General features: G+C 42.7%; 1 protein-coding gene across 5 annotated transcripts in view; it reads right to left on the bottom strand.

Moving 5' to 3' along the window:
- Positions 1-7,747: 7,747 nt before the first annotated feature.
- PLD1 (phospholipase D1) overlaps positions 7,748-18,593 on the bottom strand; it is a 182,378-nt gene continuing 171,532 nt past the window's right edge. For all 5 annotated transcript variants that reach the window (XM_036017694.1, XM_036017693.1, XM_028504911.2 and 2 more), the window contains 2 exons: positions 15,541-15,658; positions 7,748-13,427 (listed from right to left, as the gene is read on the bottom strand). In XM_036017694.1, coding sequence (XP_035873587.1) covers positions 13,203-13,427; positions 15,541-15,658 — 343 coding nt within the window. In that variant the 3' untranslated portion in view covers positions 7,748-13,202. The remainder of the gene's footprint in view (positions 13,428-15,540; positions 15,659-18,593) is intronic.

An 18,593-nucleotide genomic window follows, 5' to 3' on the forward strand; every position in this document is an offset into this window, starting at 1 on the left:
AGCCTTGCCGGGTGCCAGCGTCTCCCACCAGAGGGGCACACCTGCCACCCTCGAGGACCTGACGTGGACACATCAGGATCACACCAAGTCCACAGTTTTACACTAAGATTGATTCTTGGTGTTGACTTTAAAAAAAAAAAAATTAAAGAATTTTTTTTGAATTATATTTGCTATTTTTAAAAAGAGCTTCTATGAGATTGTATCTTAAAAACTATTTTGTTTCTACTGAAGGGAGGGCTTCAGGAGACCAGAGCTGTTTTTCAAACCTTTGCCTTCGTGTGAAATATTCTGAGTTATTGAGGTGTGTGGTACTGAAGCCTCTGCCCCGCCCCCTGCCCCTAGGGCGCCAAATACCGTATTCTGCTGTGTATGCCGCACACCCATGTTTTTTGGCCCAAACTTTCAGGAAAAAAAAACTTTTGTTTTAATTTTTTAATTCAATTATTTATTTATTTATATTAGATACTTGTTTTTGTATTATAAAGGGTATTGTTTTATATGTGGACATTGTTAGTGCTTTCTGGAGTTACACTTTTAATACATCAGTATAAATAAAAGAGTTAAAAACATTTATATAGATAAAGTAGTACTACCTGTGTATAATGCACACCCTTATTTTTCCCTCAGAAATTTGGGCAAAAAAGTGCACATTATACATGGTAAAATACGGGTTATAATGATGATGATTAAAATGATGATGATGATGATGATGATGATAAAAAAACAGGATAAAACCTGCATACTCTGAGTCATGACTTTTATACTTTCATTCAGGAAGAAACTGAGGTCCAGAGACATTGCTTGTCTGAGGCCACACAACTAAGAAGTGCAAAATCTTAAAAAACAAAGGAGTGAAATCTTTCAATATGATTGAAAAGGATTCCTGCCTTCAAACATGGCAATTCTGAGAGTGCGGCCTTGCTTCTTCCCACAAACATTTGTTGAAATCCTACCAGAAGCCGATCAAAGAAGGATGGTGTCCCAGGCAAGATTGGATTTCCGCGTGTGTGAATTCAGCACTGGATAGAGGCATGCGAGGTCCTAAGAAAGTCTTTGCAATATGAAAAAAAGAAAGCCCTCTCCTATGAAACGTCTCCACCAGGCAATTCCCCTTCTCATTTCCTTTCCCTTCACAAGACAAGGCACCTGGGCCCACACCTATTGTTTGTTCATGTTACTGGGGCTTCCCCTCCCCCCCACCTCCACGAAATGCTGCCCTGGTGGCTCTGGACACCCTTACCAACTTCCTCTTCCTTGGAACTCCCTTTCCTTGAAACTCCAGCGACTTCTTGAGATCACCCTTTCCCCATTCCCCTCTTACTCCTCCCCTGCTCTTTCTCAGCATCTTTCATTATAATTAACTTCAAAACCTGGAACTTTAAATGTGCTTTGTGCATAATTAACCCACTAATCAGCATTATACCCACCTGGGCAGATGAGACCATTGAGAGAGGGCTGCGCGGTGGTTCAGTGACAAGCCTGGTTCCCAGCTCTCTCTCACTGCGATGAACTTGGCTGTGTCTCTTCCAGGCATTCACCGTCAATCCTCAAAGCAGGGGCAGCTCATTGTTTGCAGTGAACTTAATTTAGGAAAGTCCAAGTCTGCTGGGAGAGGAAAGACTGCAGTTTTGGGCAGAGGGCTGGGCTTAAAGGCCTACACCTGTGAACACTTATTTTGTTGGGTGTTGATTTGAAATGCGCCTTTTCAGACGCCAGCTTCAGGTGGCCCTAAAGGGTTACAGATATCCCTGCCGTGGCAGGTTGCACAGCTACACCCCAGAAAACATAAAACTCCTTCTGGCCTTCCCAGAATTAAGTCCAGAGATTTCCAGTTACAGAAGAGAGCCAATCTGGGTAACACAGCAGATGTAAATTGTGTGCCTGAATTGATTGTGCATTAATTTCTCAGAGGTTATTTCCATGCTGCTTAAATACCACTCTTTGAAGTTTTCAGGGTATTGTATCTTTAAAGCCGATTTGTTTCCACCCAACAGAGGGCTCTAGTAGGCAAGAGCCATTTTTCGAATGCTTCCCCTGTGGGAAAGCGTTTCCACCAGTGAGAGATTCTTGGTAATGAGTTGCCTGTTTGCACAACTCCAGCATGCATGTTCTGTGTTTCTTCTGTATTCTTTCTCTTGCAAGACATCATGGGGCACAAGCTTCCACTTTCATAGTCCCTTAAAGAATCAGCCCTGCGGCCTGTTGGAACTGAGGACAGCTGTAGGTCGGGTGGGAGCCTGGGGCTCAGAGGACGGCTCTGTGTTCCTTTGCTGCACAGCGGGGCCCACGCATCTTGCACTCTGGGCTCTTGGCTCTACTACTTGAATCAAATTCTTTTAGAAACCAACAAATGAAGAGCAAAATGGCAATGTATAAACCCATCTTTGTTTTTTTGTTTTTTTTTTGTTTTTTTTTTGAGGGAGGGAAAGAGGCAGAAGGGGGGAAAGGCGGAGAGAAAGAGAGATGGAAGCTGGACTCAGATGGAAGACCTGACTATGATACAGAAGCTCTTTTTACAACTTTGGGAGCATGAACTTTCTGATACATAAAGTGACCCCAGAACAGCACATCTGTGGTTCCTTCTGTCACCGATGGTGGGAGCAGGCAGGGGGCTTGCAGCTGCGTTTCTCCATTGATGTGGCGCTGTTTGCTAGGCTTCGGTTTATTCTGAGATCTTTTACAAATGGTTTGGTTAATTCCTAACTCAGTACTCAGGCACTGAGAGTATTTCATGGAAACTAGTGGGAAGAGATGGATGATTAATGTTTTCTATCCAACCACAGCACATGGCTTGTGCAATCGACCATTTGGGAGTGGTTAGGAGTCCAGTAGTGAAGATGGAGGTCTGTTATCTGAAGATTTTTTCAGGAGAAGGCTCTGGACTCAAGGACAGTTGCATCAAAACCTCCCAAAACCTCTTTGGGCACATAACCTCATAGAGAAAGGTAATTTTCTACAAAGCTGATGCATTTACCAGGGGGCTGCTTATTTTTAGATTTTAGCACCACCTAGAGGAGAGAATAAAATCATTTCTGTCCACTCCTGAGTCAAAGACATCTTTGCATTTCTATGAACTGTTTTTCAGTTTTAAAGCCCCTTTATTTTAATAACTCATTTGATATTCAGATAATTGTCTTTAAGCTGGAAATTTCTATCTTCATTTTGCTGATGAATACATTTATCTCAGCAGCCTACTGTGTAAAACATTATGAAAATGTTATCCATGAATTGATTCCTCTTTACAGTTTTATTCACATATAGTGTACGTACTGTAAAATTTACTCATTTTAAATGTATAATTTAATAATTTTTATTAAATTTACTGAATTGTGCAGCCATCATCCTAATGCAGTTTTGGAATGTTTTCATCACCCCAAGATCCTCCTGCCTCTTTTAAAATTAACCCCCTTCCAACCAGAATTAAGCTCCTTAAAAACTAAGAAAAACAAAACAAAAACAAAAACACCCTTCCAATGCCCAGTCCAAGGCAGTCACCAGTCAGTCTGCTTGGTGTCCCACAGAGTCACCTCTGCTGGCATCCCACAGGAATGGAACCAGGTGCTCCTCTTCAGCCGACGTCTTACACTCACTCAGCACAACGTGTTTGAGGTTTTGTTCATGGTGAGGCATTTATCAATGTTTTATTCCTTCTGATTGCTGAATAGTGTTTCTTTATATTGGTAGAGCACACTTTATTTGTCCATTTAACATTGACAGACATTTGAGTTGTTTCCGGGTTTTTGCTATTATGAACAATGCTGCTATGAATATTGGTGTGAACGTCATCTTTTTAAGAAAGAAAAATTTATTACTGAAAAAGGCAGGAACTAAAATGTGTAGAAGAGTGATTATGTGAATTGTGTATATTGGGGAGAAAAATTAGGATAAACGATGTGGAGATGCCCAGGGGGAAGGCATCTGGGCCTTGGGTTCAATATTTATACCTGGGAAACAGGGGGCTCTTTGAACCACATTGGTGCAGAAATACAGAAGTGTGGGGAATTAATGCAGGCTTTCCTTTGATGGAATTGCAAAATCCAAAGACAGTGCTGAAGGAATTTCTTCCTGTCGAGTCAATACAATATATAGCAGATGCAGACTTCAGTGACGCGTCTGAGGTTGGCAGCCCATTATAGTTCTTCCACATCTTCCAGAGAATAGTTAAGGGACCGTTTCGAAGTTAAAAATACATTGTGGGTTCATATGCATCTGAATCCAAATCCAGCCTCTGCACCATGTAGGAGGCCTTGGCTGGGCAACGTTCTCATAGGCAGGCACCCTGGAAGGCAATGCCAGCTCCCTCTGGGGCTGTTGTGAGGACTCACTAAAATGGCGCATGCAAAGCCTGGTGCACAGTGAGTCCTGATGTTATCTTTGTAGAACTGGATTGTGCCCTCGATATTCAGAAACAGTGACATTGACCTCTGCTTATCCCTGAGAACCTTTTACATTTTTCCACTGGATATTTCTGACCCAAGATCCTGTTGAAGAGGGGTATATAGCCTTCCTTTAGAAATGATGCAATTTGTGGAAGTGGAACCTTAAAGAAAAATATTCTCACCCAGAATGCCATGGGAAGATTTAGCGCAAATCTGAAAGGACTGCTTAGGACTTAAGGGGATACACACCAGGAATAATTAGCATGGTAAGTTAGTAACTCATTTTGCATACAAAACCATTGCCTATGACTTTAGAGTTTTCCCTATTTATGGAAGACAGTCAGAGGTCCTTGGGTTTAATCAAAATTTAACACCCTTGAGGGGAAGTATGAAGAATGCAAACACTCAGTAATAAGCAATATGTCAAGTGCAGTAATTGCCAGTTTTAAATAGTCCTTCCTGCTGTCCATCTCCTTGTCGGCCTGTGCACGTGACCTGTGGTCAGGAAGCAGGGCCAGAACTATCTGAAGTCTCTGGGAAAACAAAGAAATGAAATATATATCCTACCGCAGGAAAATACTCCAACTACTCAACGAAACCATAATCTTTAATAATGACACAGCAACATACTCCAGAATACTTAAATCAAGGGAATTTTCAATCAAAGCAAGAAAATTTGAAGGCTTTTATTTTATTTGGGGCAGGGCACATGAGTTTTCCATGAATCGTTCAGGCCTTTCTATTCACCCAAGTGGTACACGTAACCCTGAGTTCCAGACATCTTTCTGCTGGGGAAGCCAGAACCTGAGGAGGAACAGTCATTGGACGTGCTTGTTCGTCACCAGAAGAGCGCAGCTCAGTCAGGCAAAGAAGGACACACAGATGGGTTTGGAGCGCTATAGGTCCAAACTCAGGGGAAGACCAGACAGAACTGACATGGTGAGATACTGTTAGATGTTTCAGTATGTTATCGGCTCCAATTTTTGTAGCCTTGTAGCCACACCCTTTGCACGTGACTTTGCAATTCTTCCACTGGATGCATGGGTGTTGGGTTGGAACGTGGGGCTTACTGTGTGTGACCAACGGGTATGTGGGCAGAGAGACCAGCTGCCAGTTCCAGTTTAGTCTGTAAGGGGCATTTCTGTCTTCAGGGACCTTCCTCTGCTTCTGCCATTGCCTTGAGAAGAAAGTGTTGTGGCCAGGCCTGTGGCCCAAGGGGGAAGAGGAGAGACACATGAAGTAGGTCTGGATGCATGCTCAGCCAGGGTCAGCTGACCCCCAGTAGACACACGGAGTGAGTGACCACTGTTTAAAGCCACTGGATTTTGAAGCCGTCAAGCGGCATTATTGTGACAATAGGTTACTGATATTGATGGCTATTGCATAGGGCTCATTGAAGGAGAAGCTGAGAGTACCTTAATCTATGGACTATCAGTTCTTCCTCTTCACACTTACTCTGTGTAGACAATAAAAAGTCACATTTTCTGCAGGAACCTGAGCATATCCTGTATCTAAAATTAATAGTTGGACCATTTAAGAATCAAAATAAAAATTTCCGCACGGATTTATGTAGGATGGGAATTGAAGAAGTGTGTTCTGATTTTAATTTATATAATTAATTCTACCTCATGCAGCCACTCTGAAAATATCTTCCTTTTTTCACACGCTCCCTCCCAGAAAGACGGAGGACTTCAGGGAAGAACACCTGTCAGTTTTCTCTTTCTCCACCAGAAGTCCTCTGTTTACGCAGCCAGCTGGCTTTTGGGCTGCATGAATTCTCACTTGTCAGCCTTGTAGAATAACCCTGGGGTGCCCCTCAGCGCTGACAGAGCCTCCTGGCTTAAAGAAGGAGGGGAAAAGCTGCCAGAGCCACCCAGGCAGCCCAGGGGCTCCCTAATAGAGCTGACTGGGGACACAGCAATTTGGACAAAGCTTGGGGCCAGGTCTGGGTTGGCACTTTAACCATCTGTAACTGCTTGTGAAGCCAGCATTAGACTCGCCCATACATCTGAATTCCATCCCAAATCAGCCCGGTTCTAGGGTTCAGGTTCCAAGCTGGAGTTCCAGAAATCTGGGTTGCGGTGGGCTGGTGGACAGCAGAGGCGTTAACTAAGGACCAGTCCTAAGCACCAATGTGGAGGCAATATAGTCAGAACGAGGCTGGACAGAGAGCAGGTGGAGCCAGGTCCAGAAGATGCTCTGGGTCCCTCCGCATGGTTGGAGGGGTTTTGGTAAGTTAGGCTCAGAGAGAATTAGAGAAGTTGTACTGGTCTAAACCTGTCAATCATGAGTAGCAGCAAGAGAACTTTCTGGTTCATGCTGGCTTTCTTACTTGGATTTCTAACCAGAATTGTTAATTCTAATAAGACAAGATGAGTTATGAAAAAAATATTTTTTAATTACCTAGTATGTTCCAGCTTTTTAGCTGCTTCCAACTCAATAGAAAGAGGTCTTTGTTTCACTCCCAGCCAGGAATTTTTGTACTTCAAAATGTCTGAGCTCCTTCCGTAGAACCCTACCCTGTTCCACCTCTGTCAGCCCCCGACCCACCACACTACTTTTCTGGAGGAAATAACAAAATACCAGCTATCGAAGGGGTTATGTCAATGTCACACTGATTGCTGAAGATGGAAGCTATAGAGGAGACAGGCGTGACCCCTGGAAAAAGAGCTTTAGCTTCTCCTGAGAGAAGGAAGCCATAGGTGGCCGTCTGCAGGTGTGCTGACCTGCTTTTCGGGTGACTAACCACCTCAGTTTGCTTTGGAGAGAGGGATTGCCTGGGAAGGGGCCCTGACCAATGAAGCCCCTAACGTTAGCTATTGTCATTGGTATCGGTAGTTGTGGTGACATTGTTGTCCCCTAGTTCCTCCTCTCGTGTCCTCAGAGACCAGCATTTATCTTATTCTAGTTTTGGTTGTTCTCAGCTTGGTAAAATTCAACACTTGTATCCAAATGCCTCTTTTTAAAAAGTGTATTAAATTTATTGGGTGACCCTGGTTAATAATATCACATGGGTCTCAAGTGTAAAATTCTATGACACACCATGGTGTGCTCACCGCCCGAAGTAAAATCTCATTCTGTCACCATGTATAGGGTCCTGCACAATAACTCACCTTTTTATTACAAAATCATAAGCATGTGATTCAGTAACATAATACTATCACACCCAAGCACACCATGTGACATTTTAGACGAAATGTTCAAATTCAAACTATAAATTATTACACCCCCATTATTACCCCACCAACCATACCGAAGCAGGGGTTTCTTCTGCCAGATCCCATATTTGACCCCCTTTACCCTTTACTACACGCCCCCTACCACTTTCCCCCCTCGTAGTCACCATACTGTTGCCGGAGTCTGTGAGTTTTGTCTGTCTTATTTGTTCATTGGCTGCTTTCAGTTTTATATCCCACATATGAGTGAAATGATATGGTTCTTGACTTTTTTCATCTGACTTATTTCACTTAGCATGGTAGTCTCAAGATCCATCCCTGTTGTTGCAAATGGCGGTATTTCATCTTTCCTGATGGCTGGGCAGCGTTCCCCCAAATACCCCTCATTTCAGGCTCTCTGCTGTCGTGAGAATAGAGGGCACTTTGCTCTCTCCACTGACTACAGTGTGAGCACCACGAAGGTGGGGCACTGCTCCAACTGGTTCACTGGTGCACCCCAGCATCCCTGCTGGACCTCGCTCATGCTGTGACATTCGAACTGCATGTTGGTCTTTGAGAAGAAACCAGCTGCATCTCACCCGTCATGGATGAGCGCACTGGGAGCAGGAGGGGCCGCGTGGCAACTCTGGAGTCAGCCTCGGTAGCATGGGGGAAGGGCTCCGCGGGCACACATTCCTGTCTCTAGCTCAGGCAGACAGCACGCTGGCTCTGAGAACCCCACGTGCACAATGAGGACTCTTGCTTTCAAACAGAGGGTCGCTGCTGATTTCATACTTTTAATTGATGAATGATTATTTACATTTTAAAAAAAAAGCAGTTAAGGGACCCAGCATAGAAAGTATTGATTGTGAAGCAGAGAATAGATATATTTATTGTTTCCAGTGCTTCACAGAGGAAAAATTCAGGGGAACTGAGTGTCTTAAGTTCACAGTTCTCATTCTGAAAAAAACTCTTACACCTCTCCACCCGCCTTTATGTAACACGTTAGATGTAAACACCATCAACCATGCTGGCCTCTGAGTGCACAGCTGGGAGAGCCTGCTTTAGCTGGCAACATCTCTTTCCAGAACCAAAAAAACGTGATTTTCATTCCTGAAAGGACTTCACCCTGTTCTTAGAATAAATCTATTGCAGAATGTTGGGCTCTGAGATACAGAGGCTTGAAAACGTTGTTTATGGAAGGGATTAAAACTCACTCAAATCTGTTTGGTCGAGGTACTCTGTCTGGACATTCTTTGCTATACCTTACCATCTTTTAAAAAAGCTTAGTGACCCATCCTCTAGGGAGACGATTTGTGGACTCATTTACGTGAAGACAGGTAAGTGAACAGGCATGGCTGTGTTCAAATAAGGGAGCCCAGCCTTGGTTTGCCAAACCCTACTGTAACGGTGAGGCTAGGAGCTCGAGTTCTGCCCATGTCTGAATACTCTGAATGGATGCTTATCACCAAGTACTGGTTTTTGTGTGAGAGAGACGTGTGCTCCAACCTCAGTGCGCTGGTCTGAATTCTTTAGAATGGCTGATGACAATGTCAGTGCCTTTGGTCCAGATCACTTTATGGGAAGAATCCAAGTGGAGTCTACGTTTAGAGGGCATGATGTTATGTTCCCCAGCATCAAAGTAAACTGAGACGAAATTCACCTAAAAGCATTTATCTAGAATAAAGGAAACAATTGTAGCTATTTGGGAACTGGAAAGGGTAAGGAAGCCTGCATTTGGGTTGGATTGCCACCCAGTCTGACTTTAGAACTTAAAATTATTATTGTGAGTTTTCATTTATCCTATGTCTGATTACTTTTTGTTTTTAAGTTAGAAGTTAAAATGGTATAAAAGAAAATTAAAAGAAATTAAGCCATAAAATTTTTGGTCCCTTTAATGAATTCTTCCAGTCTCAAGTCAAAGCCAGAAATATCTCACATATGAATTAAATGCCATTAGGAATCATATTATGGTACCTGCCCCCCATCCCCAAACAATGCAAATCCATTGATTCTTCACCTGCAACTTTTTGATAGATGCTGATAAACTCCTTTTCCAGTGAATTTCTAGATTCAAGAATTTTGCAAGGCCTATGCCTGGTAACATCCATTTTATACCTCTAAACTGCCAATAATAATTGGCCTCAGAGGACCTTCAAGGAAATGAAAATATATTCCAAAGCATTCTTAAAATCTTTAGCATTTGCTCACTTTATACGAGAGAGAATAAGAGGGAAGAAAAGTCACAGAGGGTCCTCTTCAGCTCTGCTACACAGGGTGACAGGCACCTCAATATACTCAAGTGGCGTATCAGACCAGGGACGTCAACAAAGAATGATTCTCTCTGTTAACAAATAACATTGTGTCAGTCACTTATACGTGAAATTAAAGATTCACTGTAGAGGCCTAATTCTGTTTCTTTCCAGGAGACTTTTTGTCGTCCTCTAAAATGGCAACTCGGAGGCACTGTGGTTGTAGACAAAGGCTGAGGGAATGAGGAATGAGATTCAGAGAGACCCAGTTCTTCGTGACACGCAGTGCGTACTCTCTGCTCTGCCGGCAGTCTTCCAGCGGCAGCGACTTCTGGGCCCACTGTTTTCATCTGGAGAGGCCGTTCACTCACCACATATTACAGTTTCCCAAGTTATTACATATGAGATTAACTGCTCATTTTTGACTACAGATAAAATTTTCTTCCAAAGGTGGAAATAAGGCCAATATTTTGTTTCACAACAACCCACCCAATCACCTAACGACCAGCCCCCTGGCCCTCTCTGTGATGCATTGTGGCTGAGAATTCAGAACATCCCTCTGGAGGGTGAGTCACTGAGTAGACACTTGATACAGAGCAAATGCCTGCCCAGACCTGCTGTGTTGAACATCCTTCCAACGCCTAAGCTTGGACAATCTGAATATCTTTAATAGGCTATGACCATTTCTTATCCTTCATTTCTTAAGATCATAGAATTTTCCTTCTTGAAAACAAAAATTATTGCCGATGATCAGAGTGTCAGGTACAGCATTAAATGTGTTCAGAAAGATTACAGTCAATTTGAAACGTTGAGCTGATTCATAATAGTTTTTCAAGGCTTTGGGTCATTTGCATTTTTAAGTTTATGCCAGACATTGCAAGGTTAAATTATCTGAGCTTCTATTGGTAGTCATGGTGTCAGAGAAGGAAGGGTGATTAGGCCACGCGATACATTTCACGTCCATATCTCATACAATTTTGGCAGAATGCTGCACAGTGTAAACTGCTACTACAAAACGGAATTATTGCACTGGCTTTCCCATAAACCCCATCCAAGCAGATCTTGTATCCCCTCATCTTTGCAGATGAGCCTTTTGCCTTTGAGAAGACATAGGAGAAAAACTTGCCATAGAAGCCCACAGTTAGATTTCTTGTCTGAGACTGTAAGTTCCTCATTTCATTAGCTCTCTCCTCCACCTCCTTTCTTCACCCAGCAAACATTTATGGAGCACCTCATGTATGCTAAGCACGGTTCCAAGCTCTGGGGATACACTATGAACAACACAAGGAAACTGTCCGTCCTGGAGTGCTTATGTTCTAGCAGGGGAGACAGACCAGCACCTAAATACATAATATCACAGGGCTTCAAAACGGCTTAGAGATGTCCTGTCTGAAATCCATGATAAAGCGAAAGGAGAGGCCAATAATGGACTGTGGGAATTTCACTAGTCCCAGGTTCACCAAAGTTGGGTACATTTAATTGAGTCCTTTGACCACTCTGGGCCTCAGTTTCCTCATCTATAAAATGGAGGAAGGTTGAATTAAGTAATTTTTTTAAAAGGGCAAGGGTCCTTTTAGGCTCTTATCTTTTGTCACGGGTGTACACAAAATCCAGAGCCAGTCTGTTGACTGTTCTTCAGTTTAAAAAATGGTTAAAAATGAACTATAAGAAATCCTTAAGTATTCCACATACACTCAACACTTTAAATGCCAATCTAAACTTCATAAATAGCAAATGTTCTATTTACAACTGCTGGAGAGTGAATTCTTGTTTCCCTGATTAGCAATCTGAGAATAAAGTTACTCATTCGTAAAAGGCGACTCACTTCCACTGTGGGTTACATAGTCTCACTCCATTTGTGAAAAGTTCTCTAAGCGTGAAAGCCTTTCCTGGGTGTGACGCTGTCTCTCTCCTACTGACCCAGGTCACTGACTCTGGGCCCCTGTTTAGCCCTCCCCACTGGACTGTGAGCTCCACACAAACAAGGGGGTGGGTCCTCTCTCCTTTGAAGAACAGCCCACAGGAGAGCCTGTCCCGGCAACACAGAGACATGTAAGCAGTGCACCTACCCCGTGTTTTATGGACACAGGCCTTTTGGGAGCCCACATTAGCTCCTGCGGCTCTAAGAACAGCTCTGCTCAGTAAAATTAGAGCTACGGTATACCAAAGGTTACTCTTGCCCAAAAAGAAAAAAAAATGGTTTCTAGAACAATTCACAGATTACAACAATATGAATAAATGAATATCCTCACCTCTATCCTGCAGGTGGAATGTTAATGTATATTTAATAAAGCAAGCGAAGTAGCACATACTTTGCAATCAATTAATTTTTCTTTAAGAAGATAACACAGCTAGGGAGCTGAATGTCAAAAAAGGTCAGGCTCAGGCTTGTTAACTGCGACACGAGTTAGGAAACCTCTGATTCTCTTGAAAGACAAACTGCCTTCACTGGCTTCATTTTGAAATATAAAAACTCAAATTTCCATCAATCCAGCAGCTGAGAATGATAGGGAATTTTATAGGACTCTGAGGAATCTTCTTTTCTTATCTGGATCAGATAACACCCCCTCCCCCACACCCTCCCCCCCCCCCCCAAGGTTTCTGAAGGCTGCGTGCTCGTGTTTGCATTTTATCAGTTGCTGTGTAATCGGATATCCTATGCAGGTTTCCAAATTTGATCAGATGGGCCCTATCAGGGGGACACATCTTGTCAGTGCCTTTGGAGGCAAAGTGAAATTGCTGCCTCAATAACTGAATTTAATTCCTTCCTGCTGCTCTGTGGTGTCAGGCTATACATTATATAGCATCGATGTTACCAGACTGCCTAGTGCGGACTGCTGTGGAGACTAAAGTCTTTACTGTCTGCCAGTCACTGAAAAGGAATAATGACCACGCCCTTGCTGGAGTGCACACTGCCACTTCAGGACCAGATGGGCAAGGGCATTCCACGTAACCTGGAAGAACCTTGCAGCAGCATCACCGTATCTTCCAACAACAAGCAAGATCTCAAACAGTGCCTGGACTACGAAATGAGGGCAGGCCCAGCAGACATTAGCTGCGTAAATGAAGGTCCGAGAAGAACAAGGAGGTTCAGACAACTTCTGGCAACCTAGATCACAGTTAGAGGTCCATTCTTGTTAGTGAAGAAAAGGCACTTTGGAGTACACGTTTAAGTCGTTGAGTAGATGCTGCCAGTAAAAATGCAGTCCCTTTCTCACAGGATAGGCAGGAGGAATGAGAAAGCCCCGATGAGATTCAACGTCCTTATATCAGTGGGACTGCAGCCCTTCCCAGCCAACCAGAAGCGTCCGTGGGTTGGGTACAAGAGTGCATTGGGCTGTTCTGGGTAGTCGGGGATCCTGACAGTCACCGTGTTGGGTGCACTCTCCGGGTGGAAGTCTCTGAGCTGATAACTCTTAGGTCCAAACCTCCATGGGCACTATGGCTTCTTTGGTTCCAACAGAAGGCAGGAGGCTTTCTGCAGCCAAGAAATAAAAGGGGAACTGCACCAAGAACCCACGGATCTTTTTCAGTTCTTCCTCAGCTCTGACAGGGTCTTCCTTCGCCAATATGGGCTTGGTTATAAAGTCTCTGAGCTGAATTAAATTGTGTACTTCATCACTGGGAAGGCACCGGAACACCTGGTTAAACACAAAAGAGTTGCTTTTCTTATTTCCTACAAAAAAACTGCCAGATCTGCTTCCTTCCAAAAATAAAAGTCAGAGATAGATTCCCATATCTGATCCACACAAATTATTAACCCCTGGATAAAGTACAAGCTCTTGGTAAGGAATTTCACTGATGATTTTTTTTGGATAATAATCAATCTTTAGTTTCAATGGAGGTTCTAGCTTAAGAGGAAAATTGCATAATTTATTTTCTCTTTTTATTTTGGAAAATGTTCCTATCTGTACCTTGACTTACAGTTATCAATCATATATTTATTTTGCTAGTTGAAAATGAGTTTCAGACATCATAACGCTTCACTTCTGAATACTTCAGCACGTGCTCCTTAAGAACAAGGGCGTGTGTCTATATAATCACAATGCCATTCTTGCACCTCAGAAAATCAATTGCATGTCATTTAAGACAGGGTCCACACTCAGATTTACTCTAAAATGTCTTTGAGAGCTGCTATCCCCCCAATCCAGGATCCAAACAAGATGTCCATGGCATTTTACAAACGATGTTTTCAAAGACTCCCTGCACATGACCTATTTGATCATGGCCTGACTCTCAGCACGAAACAAGGCTATGTAGTCATCATGTTTCTTAGGAATGATGAAGTCCCGTGCTGGAAGGGACTCCACAAGTCATGGACAAGGACACACTCGTACCCAGTCTGACAGTCAATGGATCTCAGCCCGAATATTTGCTCTGATGGAAAGCTGGCTACTTTGTGAAGTAACCTGTTTCACTGTGAGACAACCCTTAACTCTTGTTCATAATCAATGGACAGAACTTACCAGGAAGTGCATTTGACCTCCCTAACAGATGGGGTGGGTTTTAAAATACCTTTCCAAAGTTAGAGCTGTCCAAAAAAGAAAAATGTCTCATTATTACTAAGCTTCATTACAAGGATGGATACCACTTACCATGCACTATGAGATAAACACATTTAGCGGTAATAGACTATTCTTTATCCTTGTAAGTACCCTAGTAAATATTCTTCCTCATTTATAAAAGAGTGAGAGGCTCAGAATGTTAAGTCACTGTACACAGTTACATCACCCACAACTGGGTGAGATGGGTTGGACCCAGGTCGGATTCATATTTTGACCTCTCCTGCCTCTTTTCTCTTTGTCACCAGACATGTAAAAAGGCTGGGTAACCACCTGCTAAGGATGATCCTGATGGATTCCTGGATCAGATGAGAGATCAGAATGCCACTGAAGTCTCTTCTAAACCATCATCTATGATGCTTTCTGCCACTTTGTTTTCTAATGTCTACTAAGAGCTATTTTAGTACAACTTGGAGATATGAGGTCTGTCCAGAAAAAATCCAGCCATTATTAATATAATGAGAATAGTTTGCATGACATCAATGTAACCTGGCAGCCGAGGAGAGTGGTTTGGAATATGTATGCATGAACAATGATGACTTCACTATACTAGTCAGTGGGAGTGGTAGATGCTATTGAATGAGCATGTGTACTGTGTGGCTGTTGCATTCAAAATGTCTGAGTGAGTAAAGCAAGGAATCTGCATCAAATTTTGTGTTAAGCTTGAATATTCCTCTGCAGAAACTATTCAGATGATTCAAAGGGATGCAGCTATGGGCATCTGGTATTGACAGCTTCACCACAACAATGAGCCTGTTCTCGTCCAGAACTTTTTGGTGAAACACCAAATCACCCAGGTGACTCAGCCCCACTATTTGGCACCCTGTGACTTCTGGCTTTTCCCAAAACTAGAATCACCTTTGAAAGGGAAGAGATTTCAGACCATTGATGAGATTCAGGAAAATACAATGGTGCAGCTGATGGCAATTAGAACTATGTGAGGTCCCAAGGTGCCTACTTTGAAGGGGATTGAGGTGTCATTGTCCCATGTACAATGTTTCTTGTATCTTGTACCTTCTTCAGTAAATGCCTCTAGTTCTCATAGTACATGGCTGGATACCTTCTGGACAGACCTTGTATGTTGTTTTTTACACTCATTAAGGATATACTGATTACAATAATATGCAGAAATAATGATGTGCTTTGGTGACGATATTCAATGAAAAAAAGGGCAGGCATATGTGAGACTTACCTTGTCATAAATTGTAGCGTTTCGAGCTGCTGTTGAAACCCATATCTCCTTGAAGAATTTGTCACTCACTGGATCCTGAATGTCCTCACTTGGGTCAGAAAGATAGCCAAGCACAAGCCTGAAATACAAGTGTCCTCCAAATTGAGTAACGCAGATAAAGCAGTTTGCTGCAGGCATTGTTTCTAGTGCTCACTTCTTAAAACTCTGTGTGTGTGCACATGTGTATGTTTATATCTATATAAGAAACACATGTTGCAAAACAAAACAAAACAAAACAAAGCAAAACAAAAGGCCCTAACTTGCTATGATACTTGAAAGACTTAACTGGTGGACAGAGGGAAAGCCGTAACTTTTATCTGACTGTCCTTGTAATTGGCCTAAGGATGTGAGAACCCTGGGGGATAGAATTAGCATTCACAACATGTCCCAGAAAATGTGCAAAGCCCCTTCCAGGAACTATTTCAGTAAATCCTCAACAACCTTATAAAAACGTAACTGTTATTATCTTCATTTTATAGGTAAGGGAACTGAAGCACAGAGAGGTTAAGTAAGTTGTTCAAGGTCATACAGCTGGTAAGCAGTAGACCTGGAATTCCAACCAGAACCATTAGATTCCCAGACCTGTGCTCTTCACCATGACTTGATCTTCCTATATTCACTTTTCCTTCCTTCCATCCCTCCCTCCCTCCCTCCCTCCTTCCTTCCTTCCTTCCTTCCTCTTGTCCATCTGTCCAGGAACTATGCTGAACTCTAAGGAACACGAAGTAAATACAAATGACATGGAGCCTCTCTGGGAAGATTTAAATTTGGTGGGTGAGATCAGTGATGAATAATCACCCTTAAAAGAATTAATTAAAATTTTGATAAATATCAGGTGTGCTTTAAATGTATGGGATAGGAGTAATTAGGGAGGCTTTGAATTTTGCCTACCCGTCTACCTAACCCTACCTACCATCTTGTAGAATTCAATACAAAGTCACTTTTATTTTTACTTTTTACTGCTCCCCCTTTTTCAGTCTCCCACTTCTCCCTGTCACTCCTAGGAGATTTGAACATTCTGTAATTCATATATACTATATTTTTATCAGAGCACCTTTGATACTTTATGCATTTTTTTTGTTTGTTTCTAACAGTCTCACTTCTAGCATATAAATTCTTTGAAAGAACATGACTTGGCTACTCTCAAATCCCCAGAGTGCCTGGCGTAAAAGAATCCACATATTAGAACTTGTCTGAATTGATCATATATAAACATGGGACTAGAAATAAAAAATTCTCAAGGAAAGCAAGACAAGTTTTAGAGGTCATATTTGAAAATTATAAAAACCCTGTACTTACAGAAGGTTTTAAGGTTAAAAAGTACTCCCACCTTAATCCTGTGAGGTAGATGGTACATGATTCCCATTTTGCAGACGGGAAACTAAGTTTGGAGACACACTAGTAATAGAGCTGAAATTCAGACTGAGCCTAACTAAAGCCCTGTGTTCGCATGCCTGGTGGGTTTAAAGAATATCAGAGAGGCTTGTGCTACACTGGAAACAGAAGCGGAGGGAAAGGCCTGACGGACGTGGGCTTCCCCACGGAGTGAAACCGGGCATACTACAGACCCGGGAGCAGGGGAGTGACAAGGACCTGACTTACATATTAAAATACGGCTGCTGTGTTGAGAAAAGACAGTGCAGGGCAAGAGTTGGAACGGGGACAGCAGTTAGGAGTTACCACAGTGATCTAGGTGACAGATGATGGCGGCTGGTGGGGTGGAGAGGAGGGTAGAGCCAACAGGTTTTACTGATAACATAGGTGTAGGGTGTGAGAAAAAGTGAGGCATCAAAGATGACTAGCAGGCTTTTGGCTTGAGCAATTAGGAGAATGCAGTTGTCATTAGCTGAGACTGGAAAGTCTGTGGGTAGAGCCAGTTTGTGGGGAAAGATTAGGAGTTCAATTTTAAACCTGTTGAAACATCTATTAAATATTCAAGTGGCAATGTTAAGCAGGCAGTTGGATAAGGGGATCTGGAGTTTGAGAGAGAAGGCTTGGTTGGAGATACAAATTTTAGAATTGTCCACACATGTATATTCATAAAGCCATGTGACTTCAACTGCATTTACCAAAAGGAGTGTATATAGACAGAGAGGACCCGGTGCCCCTCCACAGCAGGGGGGAGGAGGTGTGGCCATGGAGGCTGCAGAAAAGCCAGAGGATGTGGTGTCCTGGAACCACAGGAAGTACAGCAATGAGAAGTGACCCCTGATTGGATTGAACAGTGTGGAGGTCATCACATTGTTACCTTCTTTGTATCTGAATAAATGTAGCTTGCCCTGGCCAGGTGGCTCAGCTGGCTAGAGTATCATCCCTTACACCAAAAGGTTGTGGGTTTGACGTCCAATTAGGGTATGGATAGGAGGCAACCAATCGATGTTTCTTTCTCTCTCTCTCAAATCAACAAACATAACCTCAGATGAGAGTTCAAAAAAATTGTAGCTTTACATCATCATTTATAATGGTTGCAGGATTTCCCATCATGTGAAGTTTATTCAACCAATTATTTTATTACAGCTTTTTGGGTGGTTTTCAGTACTTCATTACTATCAATAGTGCTATAGTGAACATAGTTAATTCATCACGTGTAAAACTTTGTGAATTTCTATGATTATTTCACTAGGAGAAATCTTAGAATGAAGATGCCTGGGTCAAAGAGGATGAAAAATTTACTTCAGGAAAGCTGTTCCGACATGTGCCCCCGTAACCATGGGGTGGTCCCAGTCGCCTCCAGCGTCTCACTCCTGAACCATCTGAGCCAGGCTGACAGGGATTAAGCAGCATCTCATTTTACTCTCAGTCTGCATTTTTCCTGCTATATAAGCATTCTCTAAGATAAGTGGATCTGGCACCATGGGCTCAGTGGTAACATTAGAGTTTTGTAACCTCAAAATTGTATTTCCACTTCAAATAATGTGTCCTTTAAACAACACAGAAATAACTTTGCAAAGGTCTTCAGGGATGATGTCTGCACCTGGATGCTGCTGCTCATTAAGACCCAAAGCTCAAATTCA

Source organism: Phyllostomus discolor, chromosome 2 (genome assembly GCF_004126475.2).
Source record: "Phyllostomus discolor isolate MPI-MPIP mPhyDis1 chromosome 2, mPhyDis1.pri.v3, whole genome shotgun sequence".
NCBI classification, from domain to species: domain Eukaryota; kingdom Metazoa; phylum Chordata; class Mammalia; order Chiroptera; family Phyllostomidae; genus Phyllostomus; species Phyllostomus discolor.